At 41.7% G+C, this 16,144-nt stretch overlaps 1 protein-coding gene across 1 annotated transcript in view; it reads right to left on the bottom strand.

Annotated features, from left to right (window-relative positions):
* Positions 1 to 653: 653 nt before the first annotated feature.
* Positions 654 to 16,144, bottom strand: part of LOC123753168 (serine-rich adhesin for platelets) — a 28,036-nt gene continuing 12,545 nt past the window's right edge. Inside the window, exons 5-7 of the mRNA XM_045735161.2 lie at positions 13,948 to 14,062; positions 3,788 to 8,304; positions 654 to 788 (exon numbers count right to left, since the gene is read on the bottom strand). Coding sequence (XP_045591117.2) covers positions 4,267 to 8,304; positions 13,948 to 14,062 — 4,153 coding nt within the window. The 3' untranslated portion in view covers positions 654 to 788; positions 3,788 to 4,266. The remainder of the gene's footprint in view (positions 789 to 3,787; positions 8,305 to 13,947; positions 14,063 to 16,144) is intronic.

The following is a 16,144-nucleotide window of genomic DNA, read 5'->3' as shown; positions in this document are numbered from 1 at the left end:
CTTTTGAACCACTTTGTGAAACTAAAGTAACTTATTCAGTTGAAAGTATATTTTGCACTGCTAGAGTTACTTTATTTCCTTAACATCTGTCATTTCTTTTATTTGTGTAAACTGGTTCTTCAGCCATTTCCCACTTTGCTATAGCAGCTAAAATCTTTCCTCAATCTAACATAATTCTTCCTAAATTTTTAGATCTGCTTTACCTTTTTCTATCTTGGCTCTATATATATATATATATATATATATACTCACAATATCTCGCTCCATTACTCCTATCTTTTCTTTGTATATTATCAGTGTAAAGTTTCCTTCTCAGTGTGTAGGTATCAAGGATGGTGTCGGTCTTGCAGGAGGTCCCAAGCAAGGATGGTGTCGGTCTTGCAGGAGGTCCCAAGCAAGGATGGTGTTGGTCTTGCAGGAGGTCCCAAGCAAGGATGGTGTCGGTCTTGCAGGAGGTCCTAGGCAAGGATGGTGTCGGTCTTGCAGGAGGTCCCAAGCAAGGATGGTGTCGGTCTTGCAGGAGGTCCTAGGCAAGGATGGTGTCGGTCTTGCAGGAGGTCCTAGGCAAGGATGGTGTCGGTCCTGCAGTAGGACAAAGGTAAGGTTGGCGTCGGTCTTGCAAAAGGTCTTAGGCAGGGATGGTGAGCAAGCTGCAGGAGGTCCTAGACAAGAATGCACCATAAGGAGAGAAGCAAGGTCACCAGGGAGATGAGTGGGGAATGGGTGATGGCTGACGATCCAGCGTTCTCACACACTCGGCTCCCGGGGGCGTATTTCACACACTTGAACTGGGAAAAAAAATCACGTCAGAGCTAGATGTTTTATGAAAGTAATTGTGGAATTATTAACACAAATACTGTAATACTGTAGTAGAATTTGTAGTAGCTCTTAACACACTAACATTAATGGTAATAATAATAATTAAAAAAAATGATAAAATTAGACGGCATCAAAGGAAAAGAATGTCAGTGACTAGTAATTTTGCTAGAGAGATATTAAGAAAGATAAACTTGCTGTTAGTGAGAAAGTTGAGTGTGAAGAGACAGGGAAGAAGATAGTGGCCAAGGCCAGCTCCATAACATTGAAGGGTCATCAAATGCAGTTTAATAATAATAATAAAAAAATCATCGCCCCATTATAATTTGAGAAAGCAAAGTCAAAATTTTGTATCGGATACCTAAGTGCCAGAAATACAAACTTCTTCAAACCCTCCCATACACCTTTGCTCCACCCAAGCTCTTCCTTGCCAGTTACTGCAGCCTTCCTCATTGTGCAACAGCAGCATCCTCCACTCTACCACCCTCCCTCACACACCACTTTCTCAATGCACCCTGAGGGGATTACAGAGGAAAACCTGCCTAATAGGATCCTTACCCAAGGAGATCTCCTTTACACACCTCTTCTCTCACACTTGTCAACTTGCCAGGAAAAATTCATCCTCTTCCAAATGGTCATCTGCTTCGGTGAGCTTAACAGCTGCTCGTTCAACCTATTATCATTGTACCCGACAAAACTGCCGCCTTCCTTTCCTTATGGAAGATGCATTTATTTCACACTGGTCATCTCGCTTAATACCCTTAACCACTTCTCCCTCACCTGTTTTCTGCTCCCTCATCCCCTTACTGTCCCAAACTCTCACTGTTTTCAACCACCTCTCTAAGCCCACTTACCATCCCTTTTCAGTCCTCTATTCCTCCCCTCCAGTTGCATTTTCTACCAACTCCTCCCTCCCACCACCCATGCTGTGCGTCTTAGTGCTCTTGCAAGAAACTGCCATTTAATAAAAATCTGTACTTTCACAATGCATTGTACCTTGCCTAATATGCTTTCCATATTAGAGGCTTTATTTAATATGCAACCTCTTTACCTACAAATATACCACTGCAATACATTTTTATATGTACTGTACATGTATAATGAATAAAATTACTATTGTATATATACTGTATTAAATAGTAAAGACCTACCCATCACCTCCCACCCTTCGATGCCACTTGGTTGACACCCTCTACAACCTAATGCTGGAGATAAAGAAGAAGAAACTCAACTGCAAAGTCTTCACACAATTCATCAGCATAATACAACCAGAAAACTAAATAAAATGGCAGAGGAGGAGAATTCAGGTATAAATGTACCGTATTTAAGAGACTAAATTGTCAGGAATAAACTTAAACAGTTTACCCTGCAATTTTAACAATAATGAAGTTAGAAGATGCATTGTGGCTATACTGGTATGACAAGATGCCGAGTGATCCTATACTGGTATGGCAAGATATTACTAGAAGGGAGCCAAGAATCATTGAGGGTGTGTTGTTTGCAGATGTGACCAGAAAATGCCTAATCATGGGCAATTTTTACCCCAGTAAACTATTGTCAAAAGTGAGACACTTGTGGAGATCAGGAAAATGGATGGCAAAATGGCGCTATAGGTAGTAACAAGGAGCTTTGAGCTAGCATGTTAATGGACTTACAAGACGGAGGTGAAATAATTACTTGGCAGACAAGACTTGAACTTCACACCAAGTCAGGCATGAAGAAAATGAACTTTGAAACCTCAAAGGAAAAAGTGATTGCTGAACACTGCCATTCAAACACCATGTGAAATTTGAAATGAAGGAGAAGGTTAATGTAAGGATTATTAAACCTCACATACACACGAAAAAATCACAATACTGTACTGTACTGGTAATGTGATGTATTTGAAAAAATCATTGGAGCAGGACGGGGATTGAAACCGTATCCTGGGTAACTCCAGACATGAACCCTGGATCATAACACGTTAAAGGTACAACCTTCAGCGTGTCATTGTCCGTGGGTCAAGACATACTTATGAAGAGACAGAGGACGTTGGCACGATCCCCATCCTGCTCATGATATTCTCATTACTACACCTGGGTTTTCTCATGCTATTTAGTTCTGAAATTGTGGATAGAAGGATTTTGTTTTAATTAAATAATAAAAAGTGTCATACAAACTTGAATATACATACTGTACATAAATTTAAGGCACAGTACATGCCTGAGCATCAAACATTTACAATAAGAAATTTTTAAATACAAAATTGAAGTTCTAAAGGTAACACAGTATTCATATTAGTCATTACTTTCACCACAGTTGTTAGTCAGACTTGGTTAATAATTAATAAAGGCCAAGCACTTATAATATTAGTAAACATCAGCATTGAACTGGGGAAAATTATATTTTTATCAAGTGGTAATGCCACTTCCATTTCCCTCCTGTAAACAGGAAGTCTATAAAATAATAAATCTTTTTATTTACATGCAATAAACAGGAATTAAATTGCCTTTTAAGATCATGCAGTTTTTAAAATATTATATATAGGTACAGATTAAAAACTTTTCACATGCAAGCACTTCTGCAGCCGAGACTAAAACTTGTTTATGTAAGCATTTCGGCCGTCTTTCTGATGTACCCAATTCACTACTGTATTAGAAAAGTAATACAGTACTACACTGAGCTCGGGGTGTTATCAACTGTCCACAGTTACGAGAGCTATGTTTTTTGCCATTCTCACCCCAAGCTGTCACAACACACAAATTTACAATGTTTATGTAAGTTCAGAATAAGCTTTGCATGGGATGGAAGCATTTACTGTCAGTCTCAATTTGGGGTTTAATACATGTTGTTGTTGCAGCAGAGGTATGGGCAGCAGCAAGATATATCAGGGATGCAGAGTAAAGCAGCATTACCAACACCCACCACCACCACCAGCAGCATCATCAGTAGCAGTGGAGGTAGCAGAGAGAGGAAGGTTCATTCAAGTTACCTCAGAGGCAGTGCATTCCTGGCACCAGAAAGCCAGAAGATCCCCCCCGAGAGAGATTTTGGGGAACTCTTGAGGTCACTTTTGATTTATCTTCAGTGAGATGAAAGTCTTCATATATCATCACCATCAGTATGTCCATCATTATTGCATCGCCACCAATATTCATCGGTCATTATCATTATGGTTATCATAACCATTATCACTGTTGCAGCCATCAATGTAACAAAATCCAATTATCAATTGCCTCTCAGTGGGGGTAATACTGGTTTAGGCTTCTCACAATATAAGAGAACACTAGGAAATTCCATCAGAAGGTATTGTTTACACAAACATGTGTGTAAGTATTCAAGCCAAATGTCACATTTTCATGATACCTCATAAATTAGCTTTGAAAAAGAGATACTGTATATCAGTTACTTAAACACTCCAAAAATCAATTATATTAGCTCATTTAGCTCCTAGGAAGCCAAGAGTGAGTATCATAAAATAACCCACATACAAAATACAGACAAAATTATCATTTTGAACAGAGAAAAAGTGATTGTCGCAGCAGAGCTGGGATGGCTGCCAGAAGTAACTTGGTCCCACTCACCCTGGTGGTCATCTCTCACTACCTGCACATCCTCAGTACTGGTGAGGTTGCTTTCAACAGTTGCAGCTTTATCTCTCGTGTTAGATTCTAAAATTTCAGTTAAATTTCTCTCGTCAGTATGAAGTAGTTGTTCCTCTGTAGTGTGCTGCTGCCCGGTGTCCCTGCTGCCCGCACCTGCTGCTGTCTGCGTATCATCGGGGGTGGAAAAGGTTTGAATTACACCAGTGGTCTCATTATATGTGCTATTTGGTCTTCTAGTAAAATTTGTAATAATCCTGGTTGATGTGCCTCCTGTTACATGAGTTGGTAAAACAGCAGGAAACTTTGCTCTGGCAACCTCACCTGCAGTTTGACCTTTATGAGTTTCCATCCACTCATCAATCTTTGTATTTGAAGAAATGGTAGTAAGGTTTGTATGTGTGTCAGTATCATTGGTCAATACAGGACTTTGTGATATAGTTTCTCCAGGTATGTGGGAGCTGGGTTCGAGGCGAAGGGCATCTTTCAATGAAAACGCAGTCGCTTCATCCAGAATCTTTTTCGTACCTTCTTCAGATTTAATTTTAGTCTCTCTGTTTATCACATGCTCCGAGTGTTTTGACTTTTGTTTCCTAGTCAAATTTTCTTCCATGTTCCTTATACCATCTTCACTATTATTGCTTGTTAGTGTATCTGGCTGCCCAACCTGCATTGTTTGTTTAGACTTTTCAGAGCTTGTGGTATGAGGAGTCAAATCCTTTAGAGTCTGAAGGTGAGCTTCGTCCTTTGTGTTACCAGTTTTAGCATGTGATGAGACATACTCATTTGCTGGCATATCAATTTTCAATCTGTTAATATCATCAGGATGCTCACCATTATCGATATTTCTTGGGCCTGGATTCACCAATGGAATAAAATCGGATTCCAAAATATCCAAGATTACGGGGTCAAAGTTGGCTGATGGCCTGTCCTTAGTTTCTTGTTCCTTTCTGAGCTGGATAACGTAGGGAACGGGAGTTGGGGCAGGGATCACTGCCTCTTTAACTTCTTCCTCAAGACGATTTCGGAACCACAAATAAAACACCTCGGCTGATGAGGTAGGAAGTGTGTCACTAATTTCACCACTTTCTATTAGCAGCTCATTTTCACCACTTCCTATTATCGACCCATTTTCACCACTTCCTATTAGTAGCCCATCTTCAGTAGCTCTCACCTCTACAAAGTCATCTTCATTAGGTCTTGTGAACTGTTTTGGTCTTAAAACAATTTTATCATCCATATTATGAAGTTCTCTCTCATTATCTGTGCCATGAGAGTTTGAGGTTTTAGACACGGATGTATGAACCTCATGCGTGTTGCAATTGTAACCACCCTTATAATATTTAACATCATTTTTGTCATGTTCAGAGGTTCCAGAAGTGTTAGATAATTGTGTCATATTAAGTAATTTGAACTTATCATGCTCATGGCTTGCCTTGGGTGTGGCAGGATCGAATATTACACTTCTATTGTCTGCATTCACAAAATTAGAATCGTCATGTTTTATACCCTGCTTCTTTGCTGTGTGACAATTACTATTTTTTTCTGTATGATGTTCCTCAAATCCATCAATATCATGATCACTGTAGTGATATTCATCATAAGACTCATCATTATCATCATTATTTTCAAAAGTAACAATACTTTTGTTATTTTCTGTTACTTTATCCGGCTTGACTGTCTCCACCATAGTTGTATCACCCTCAGCTGCAATACCTCTCACTCTCGTTTTTTCTGCTTTATCTAAATAACTGCCAATGTTTGGAGTCGTATAACCCTCGCTTGTCGATTGTGTTATGGTGGTGACATGACCATAACTTGGTGACTCTGTGATGGTCACAGGACCATCTGGAGATTCACTCATTCTTGTTTTAGAACTATTTTTATTTGATTCAGAAGTTGGCAAGATAACAGAAAAATTTGTTTGGACAGATTCTTCTTGGAATTCAGTTGTGGATATAGTACGACTTGTTACCTGTTCTGCTCCATTGTGAGGTTGATGTGTATTTATCTTATCCATGTGGGCTTCCTCAGGGATACCTATGCTATCGGAGGATATTTCTTCTCTCTGTCGGCTTGGAGTTTTTCCTCTGCCATTTTTTCTTCTTCTTAGGAATCTTGAATGCCACTGTCTGTTTTGAAGTGGCCTTCTGTTCTGATAGGGTCCTCTTTTTCCAAGTTTTCGTGGGAACTTGTTGGAATTAATCCCGTTTCCAGCTTGCCTAAAGAAAATTGTGCCATTTGTGCTAAAATCCCTAGTCCCAGGCTTTGGGTGGCTGGCAGACTTCAAAACTTCTGGGTGGCTGGCAACTTTCATAGATTCATTTGATGCAGTTTTTAGGTGTTCTATTTCTTGTTTCAATTTTGGTTCTACAATTGCACTTTCAGAGGTTCCATTTGCATATTCTGATTCATTACCATGTTGGTATTGCAAGTGTGCCTCATCTTCTTCTACAGGCGTTTCTGTTGAATTAGACCAGTGGGCCTCGGGCAAAGGGCGTCTTCTAACAGGCCACTTTGGTCTGTGATTTGGCCTTTCTTTCACAAATCTTTCATCTTTACCAGTTGTGATTGTCATATTCTGAGAATTTCTCCTAAAGGATTCTTGGCTCACAAAATTTGGCTTGGTTTGCCACCTGGACCTTTGTCGGCCAGATCGTGGATGGAAATGTCTCCACGAGTGTCTGATGCGAGGTCGGCGTCTTGGTAACAATGTCATGTTTCGTGAAGAACCTAATGAATGAGGGTGATCAGTTTCCAAAGTAATGTGCTTTTCTCTCTCATCATTGGCCACTGTAGTACTGCCTCCAGTCACTGGAATGCGGGGAGGATATCTTGTAGTTGTGTTAATGAACTCTAATTCATGATTCTTCACTGCTTCAGGTCTGTGAAGGTTCATCAATCTTCTATATTTAGCCACACCTGATGGCGGTCTACGTCTTTTATATGAAAATGAAGGTGGGCTGATGGAAGAATTGGGCAGAAATGAAGTCGAAAAAGAAAGAGAGGCTGAATTTTCAGCATTCAAATGAGAACTTTCAGAGATTTGTGTTAATACCGAGCTGTCTGCCTGCTCAGTTGATAAAGATGAAGCATTGTTGACAAGTTTGACTAAAGATGTTAAAAGCTGGTCTTGTAGTAAGGCTGCACTGTGGCTAGCATTAAGGTTTGTTGTATTATCAAACTTTTCATGCTCATGTTGCACATCATCTGAGCCAAGAGGCACTGGATGAACAATAAACTGCTCTATGTTTGTAGACAAATTCTGTTCTTCCTTATCATGCAAATCTCGAGTCTTAAGTCTATGATGCGTAGAGTGGATTACTGGACTGGTGATAACAGGCAACTCTACCATTGCTGAAGAACTGGAATCTGCCTCTTTGATTAAGATTTTTTTTGAGTACAGAGTTTGTGTTTTTGATTTTTGTGTTAAGGATCGAAAAGTTGTAGTGGTGTCTGCATTCACTGGTGAGGCGTCACTGCTTGTTGGCGATATAGGAGGGAGAGGGGGCAATGTGGGAGGCCTGACAGTGGTGCCATGCGTGAAGACCAATGTGGGAAGTGGCTCATTGGTTGGATCGAGTTTAGTACGAGAGTTCATTAGAGCTTGCCCCGTCTTGGATTGGAGAGACTGCCTGAGAGATGACTTAAAGTAAGGTCTATGATCCTCCTGTGGATTACTTGACAAAACCAAAGCATTACTCTCAGCAGTATGATGAGAAGAGTCTCTGGAAAGGCTCTCTACAGTATGACTGCTGTCCACGCTGCTGTTCCTCGTCTCTTGGCCAGACCACGAGGAAGCCTTGTTCAGGAAGAAAACAGCAGCTTGAGGAGATATCCCTGGAGAGGCAGTGGAGGATTCTTGCAAGCATGAATGCAATGAAAAGGAAAAAGCTTGACATAGATCCTGCAACACAAAACAGTGAGGGGCTATAATGTGACTGACTGCATTCTGTAACTATTCAAAATAACTAAAATTAACATAATTAAGTCAGATCATTGCATGGATAGATTGCTTACATAAAAATAAGTACAGTAGCAACATTCAGACATGAAACATTAAAACAGAGTAACGTCCTCTCTTTTGTACAGTAAGCACCTCCAGTAATGGAATGTGACTGTACACATCTCAGCATGTATGAGGGGTTACAACATACTGATATCTGCATATAATCACTATTAAATGTTATAAAAGCAACTAAAACAGCAGCAGGTCAGTGACCCCCCACCCCAGTAAACTTGCATCGGTGATACAGTACTGTTGATAGACATACAACAATCATCACACGAATGAAAGAAGTCATGCAGCCGTTGGTAGGTACTACCCTCAAGGAAGCCCGAGGGTTGTCCAGTGGTGCATTGGGATGACAAATATACAGGTCATACTGTGGTGGTGTGAGATGACAAGCATGATGAAATGAGTAATTATTGAACACATCATGCATGCGAGAAGAACTTGGTGAGGAGCTACATGACATGTAGAACAAGAGAAGTGATAAATGAAAGGTGGGTAGGGAAGGTGGGTGAGGGTTATGGGTTGGTAATATTGGGAGGGAAGGAGGGGGAGAACTGGACATGGGTGAGTCCTGTCTTACCTTGCTATCCTTTTGGTGGGAATTATGAAAGAAGAATGAATGAATGTATTAGTTTAACTATATTTAGAAATGCAATCACAATAATTGTGGCATGGTTTATGATAACCAACAAAGCTCTCCCCTGGAAACACAAACCGAAACTGTCTCTATTTTCAGCTTGTTACAACTTATAATAATGTTGTTACATCTTGGCTTAACGTGTTTATGATGTATAAGAACGTTGTTACAACTTGCTATACTGTATTGGTTGTTATAACTTGTTAGGTGTTAAAACTTGTTCGAACGTTGTACCAACGTCGTAGTTTCGGTGTGTGTGTTTGGCGGGTCACACCAAGAAAAGTATATTATAAGGCATCAGATAATCCTGCTAATTTTCTATCTAAATTACCGTCAAGACTTCCCAATGACATTTTTCTTCCCCCTTGTTACATAAATTTCATTATCAATTATGCAAATTAGCTTTGCAAATTTGTGTGTTGATGTCTTTATTGATATTAATACTGTATGTGTTTACCATCACTAAAACTACATCTGTAGTTTTAGTGATGGTAATGTTAATGTTGAAAGGCATAGTCTTAAGTATTTCTTACTATAATGTGTATTATTTGCTTAATTGCTTCAACAATTCTTATATGTTAACTTCCCTTTTATATAGTATTATTTGTTACCCTAGTCAGTAAATCTAAAATAAATGAACTAAAATGGTTTAAGTTATGCTGGAAATGTTGTTGTATGTAACTTGTGGCTTTATATAATATTATTTTTTATCTACTATGTAACCCCTTTACACATACAATTTATTGTCTATTGCATGAATATAATATTTGTATTATTATTATTATTATTATTATTATTATTATTTTTATTATTGATAAAATCATTTGGAACAATGCAGGGACTTGAACCAGTGTTCAATTATTATTATTATTATTATTATTATTATTATTATTATTATATCCCCAATTAGCAAATAAAGTACCAAATTAGTGAACGTGAATAACTTCTAAATGGACCAAAGGTAAAAATGCATTACTTGGTAATGCATTTTTAACTAACTGGATAAATAAACAAACTACCTGGATCTGAAAATTTGTTTTCCAGTCCGATGCAGCAACACTCCACTAATATGCCAGCATCTTGCTTCCCAGTCTCTCTTTGAATCACTTGTCTCTCGATAAGACCCATTATGAATTTGATATCTTTGTTGTTAATCATCTAATGTTACATACAGAAATCACACTAATGTGATGCATCAAATAACAAATCCACAAGGGCCGTGACGAGGATTTGAACCTGCGTCCGGAGCATCCCAGACACTGCCTACTGAGCTACGACAGGGTTAAAGAGAGTTGAAACCGAAGTTCTACTGAACTTACTGGATCCCGCAGCCTCTCCGAGGCACAAACCAGGGTTTTACACAACTCCCCCCTGCACTTGAGCTATGTCAATAGACCGTTCTCCCTCTTCACCCTTATATCATTACACACAGAAATCACACTAACGTGAAGCGTCAAATAAACAAATCCACAAGGGCCGTCACGGCCCTTGTTCAGTAGAACTTCGGTTTCAACTCTTTTTAACCTTGTTGTAGCTCAGTCGATTAAGGCAGTGTCTGGGATGCTCCTGGACGCAGGTTCAAATCCTTGTCACAGCCCTTGTGGATTTGTTCCTCTAATGTCCTTTTGCTCTAGTATTGGCTTCCCGAATCACATTTGGGATCAAAATATCCTGCGATATAGATGAAACTGGTCTTCCTGGCTTGGTGCCTTCTTTTAACCAATACTTAACATGCCAGCATGATCCAAAATATCACCAGTCCTCTACACCACTCAAATTACAGAATGAAAGACCATACTAAAGAGAGTAAAATAATATTGTACCATTCCAATGCACTTAAAGTCTGCAGTAAATGTTGTCCACTTTTGCTTCCCAGAAAATACCAAGTTATTTTATTTAACCAACAAATATATCAGAGACTTTTCACTCTAGCAAGCATACAAACTCTTAACAATTAGTGTAATCACTACATCGCTGAGAATCAGTTGAGCAGTACTATATGGCCACCAGGGTGAGGGCCTGAGTAAGCTGTCTCGGGCACACACAGTAACAAATTGGTTTTGACTTTGGGTCTGTCTGAGGTAAAGCATCATAGATTTGTCTTTTTACTTAGCTGTTCTCCTGGTATTTGAGTTCTAGCTCCTGGGCCCCACCCTACAACTAGTTTGATGCAATAAATACTGACACTCTTGGGCTTTATCATAACTCTCTTTGAAAATATAAAACATAGCCCCAGTGCTGATAAAGAGCCTTGTTAGATCTTGCAGTTATAACTGATAACTAATAATATTTTATTTATGAAAGTACAGTATATTCATTTGATACAGTATATGATAGTTGAGAATAAGTAGGTTAAACAATGTACGTTATATAACACCACTAATATACAGAGTGCTTCGGGAATAACATAATTAGGTAATTTATTTTAAATTTAATAGGGTAACACCTAAAACTAAACAAGACGTTAACATATTTGAATTGTTAAAGAGATTTAACAAAGATTTAAAAATTTTAAGTGATACTGTATTTAGAAATTAGTTTTTAGAAATAAACCATATATAGTAATTACAGTAATTTCATTCACTTGGTCACTGGGAGACTCAAACTCTCGACCCTCAGGAGCGTGAGGCAAAAGTTCTACCTCTAGACCACACAGATGGGTACAGTGGAGAAGAGTTCAGAAACAGCAAGCTGCTGCTTATTTGAAATTTTATATTTCTTCCAGGCACTTGCCTTGGACCTAAGCAGTGGCTGGGAGAAGTATAACATTTCAGATAGCCAGTGGTTTGCTGCCTCGGAAATCTTCTGTATTAGAGCCATCTGCAAATCTTTGGTCTACAGGAAGAGCTTTTGTCTCATGCTCGTGGGGTCGAGAGTTTGAGTCTCCCAGTGCCCAAGTGAATGAAGTGTTTATTTCCATGATGATGTGGTTGACAATTTATAGTAATTAATGTTGACACTAACACCAAAACACGGGTTGACATGTAGGGTTAGGAAATGTGAGTAAAACTAGTTACATAATGTTAATTAAGAATGGTTTAGTTCCTAATTTTAAATTGAGAGAAGTACAGTTTTCAATCTCATTTGGGAGGTCATTCCACAGTTTAGGAACTTTAAATTGCAAGACATTTCTTTGGTTAAATCACACTCTTGGAATGTCAAATACCGGTACTGGTAATTATCTATTTTTCGTGTGGTACCCACAGGTTCTGTTGCAGCCCTCTAGCAAGTGCTTGGGATCAGGATTACTATTGCTGTTCAGAGTTTTATAGATATAGACATACTCCATAGTACACTATGGAGTGTGTGCAGTGACTTGCTATTTAACATATTTAAGGACTTCAGTAAGAGATTTGAATAGTCCACAATTGAAATTTGTTATTCTTCTAATTGCTTATTTGTGCAGATGTCACTAAGTAAACATAATGATGATAATAGTGCCTTACTGCAAGTACTAAACAAGATTTTATTTTGTTTTATTAACAGAGACAGGATGTTGTAACAGATGGCAGGATGTGCAGAATACCCCCGTTGAAAAGCGGAGGTGCAACAGGTACTCTGAGAGAGAACTCTATCAACATCAGAGGCCCAAGACTGTTCAACACGCTTCCGCTACACATAAGGGGCATAACTGGCCGACCCCTCACAGTGTTCAAGAGAGAACTGGATAAGCACCTCCAAAGGATACCTGATCAACCAGGCTGTGACTCATACGTCAGGCTGTGAGCAGTCACGTCCAACAGCCTGGTTGATCAGTCCAGCAACCAGGAGGCCTGGTCGACGACCGGGCCGCGGAGACGCTAAGCCCTGGAAGCACCTCAAGGTAGGTAAGGAGACATAGTTAAAATTCGTTGTGTCAGAGGACAGGTAGCCAATGTATATTTACATGTTAGGATTATATCAAGGTCTCCCTCCCCATCAAGGTCAGACTCACAGGATGCAATCCCACAACAAGCTGATTAACTCTTGGGTACATTGGGCTTGGGATTATTTACCGCTAGGTGAACAGATGCATTAAGTTAAAGGAAATGCACCAAACCATTTGTTCCGCCTGGGATTTGAACTCGGAATTCCGAATAGTGAGTCGAGAACAAAGCCGACTGTACTTTATCCAACTACCTAACATATTCAACTACTCAGCTTGAACAACTGCGGAACTACTCAGCTTGAACAGTTCTGCAGTATTCAACCACCGCAGACCAATCCAGAGGTGGTGGTGACACTGCAATTTCCTACCCCCAACAGCTATCATGCTCACAAGTTATCAAATGTACAAACAGCATTACTCCTACCTAAATAAACATGACATACATACTTAGCTCTTGCCAATATGACTTCAGATGCCAAAGATGCACTAATGATGCTTTAATATGCTTGACCTGATAAATGCAGCTCTTGACAAAAATGAGTACCCAATAAGTGTATTTGTTGACCCACATAAGGCTTTTGACAAGTTTCCTTAGAGAAGTTACATTTTAGTTAACGATACGTTATGAATCATTTGCTAATACAATGTTGTATAGTTTACTGTATAATACCTACAGTTATGGTCATTAATTGCAATCACAGTGCTGACTGGAGTGATATATATATAACTTGCTACTAGAAATATATTTTACCTGTCTGTAAAGTTAATTAATAATATACTGTATGTAAATCAAGAGTAAAGATGTTAATTATAACAGCTAAGCAATCAACAATAAAGAGGTAATATTTCTAAAAAAATACTTTACAAAAGTAAAGTTCAGATTAATAGTGGCTGAACAAAATTAAGTCTCAAAAGTGGAAAACATTGCATCTCCAAGCACACCTTCCCCGCCATCCCCCGACTTGTGTTACGAAGCTGCCCCCAGGAAGCCGCTAAACAGAAGAGGACAGAGAGAGAGAGATGGTCTCACCTGGACAATGGGTCCAGCCATACGGTCCAGGAACTCCTTGGTGAAGAGTGCCGTCTCGTTCCCACAAGTCTCGTATACTACCCGCTCCGAGCACTGAAGGTATTCCTGGAATGAACTGAAACAAACATTTCAGTCAAAGATTGTTACTTGCCACAATGTATTTAGACTTGTAACTTACTAGTTAGGATATAATGAGGCTGGTACATGGGCATATGATTGGGTCCCGAGTTTTGGAAACCACCAGAGGGAGGGAGGGAACAGGGGGCACTAACCACCATTGGGCAGGATACACTAACCACCATTAGGCAGGATACACTAACCACCATTAGGCAGGATACACTAACCACCATTGGGCAGGATACACTAACCATCATTAGGCAGGATACACTAACCATCATTGGGCAGGATACACTAACCACCATTAGGCAGGATACACTAACCACCATTAGGCAGGCTACACTAACCATCATTAGGCAGGATACACTAACCATCATTGGGCAGGATACACTAACCACCATTAGGCAGGATACACTAACCACCATTGGGCAGGATACACTAACCACCAGGGGAACAGGATACACTAACCACCAGGGTTGACACTAACTGCCAGGGGGGATACACTAACCACCAGGGGGTGACACTAACCACCAGGGGGTGACACTAACCACCAGGGGGCAGGGGTACACTAACCACCAGGGGGGTGACACTAACCACCAGGGGGGTGACACTAACCACCAGGGGGTGACACTAACCACCAGGGGGCAGGGGTACACTAACCACCAGGGGGGTGACACTTACCACCAGAGGGGTGACACTAACCACCAGGGGGTGACACTAACCACCAGGGGGTGACACTAACCACCAGTGGGGACACTAACCACCAGGGGGGTGACACTAACCACCAGGGGGGTGACACTAACCACCAGGGGGTGACACTAACCACCAGGGGGCAGGGGTACACTAACCACCAGGGGGGTGACACTAACCACCAGGGGGTGACACTAACCACCAGGGGGGTGACACTAACCACCAGGGGGGTGACACTAACCACCAGGGGGGTGACACTAACCACCAAGGGATGACACTAACCACCAGGGGTGACACTAACCACCAGGGGGGGTGACACTAACCACCAGGGGGGTGACACTAACCACCAGGGGTGACACTAACCACCAGGGGGGGTGACACTAACCACCAGGGGGGGTGACACTAACCACCAGGGGGTGACACTAACCACCAGGGGGTGACACTAACCACCTGGGGGTGACACTAACCACCAGGGGTGACACTAACCACCAGGGGGGACACTAACCACCAGGGGGGTGACACTAACCACCTGGGGGTGACACTAACCACCTGGGGGTGACACTAACCACCTGGGGGTGACACTAACCACCTGGGGGGTGACACTAACCACCTGGGGGTGACACTAACCACCTGAGGGGTGACACTAACCACCTGAGGGGTGACACTAACCACCTGGGGGGTGACACTAACCACCTGGGGGTGACACTAACCACCAGGGGGGTGACACTAACCACCAGGGGGGTGACACTAACCACCAGGGGGGGTGACACTAACCACCAGGGGGGACACTAACCACCAGGGGGGTGACACTAACCACCAGGGGGGTGACACTAACTACCAGGGGGGTGACACTAACCACCAGGGGGGTGACACTAACCACCAGGGGGGTGACACTAACCACCAGGGGGGTGACACTAACCACCTGGGGGTGACACTAACCACCAGGGGTGACACTAACCACCAGGGGGTGACACTAACCACCAGGGGGGGTGACACTAACCACCAGGGGGGGTGACACTAACCACCAGGGGGGTGACACTACCAGGGGGGTGACACTAACCACCAGGGGGGTGACACTAACCACCAGGGGGGTGACACTAACCACCTGGGGGTGACACTAACCACCAGGGGGTGACACTAACCACCAGGGGGTGACACTAACCACCAGGGGGGTGACACTAACCACCAGGGGGGTGACACTAACCACCAGGGGGGTGACACTAACCACCAGGGGGGTGACACTAACCACCAGGGGGGGTGACACTAACCACCAGGGGGGACACTAACCACCAGGGGGGTGACACTAACCACCAGGGGGGTGACACTAACTACCAGGGGGGTGACACTAACCACCAGGGGGGTGACACTAACCACCAGGGGGGTGACACTA

The sequence above is a fragment of the Procambarus clarkii genome, chromosome 67 (assembly GCF_040958095.1).
Source record: "Procambarus clarkii isolate CNS0578487 chromosome 67, FALCON_Pclarkii_2.0, whole genome shotgun sequence".
Classification (NCBI taxonomy): Eukaryota; Metazoa; Arthropoda; class Malacostraca; order Decapoda; family Cambaridae; genus Procambarus; species Procambarus clarkii.
This window is presented reverse-complemented; position numbering and strand designations above follow the sequence as displayed.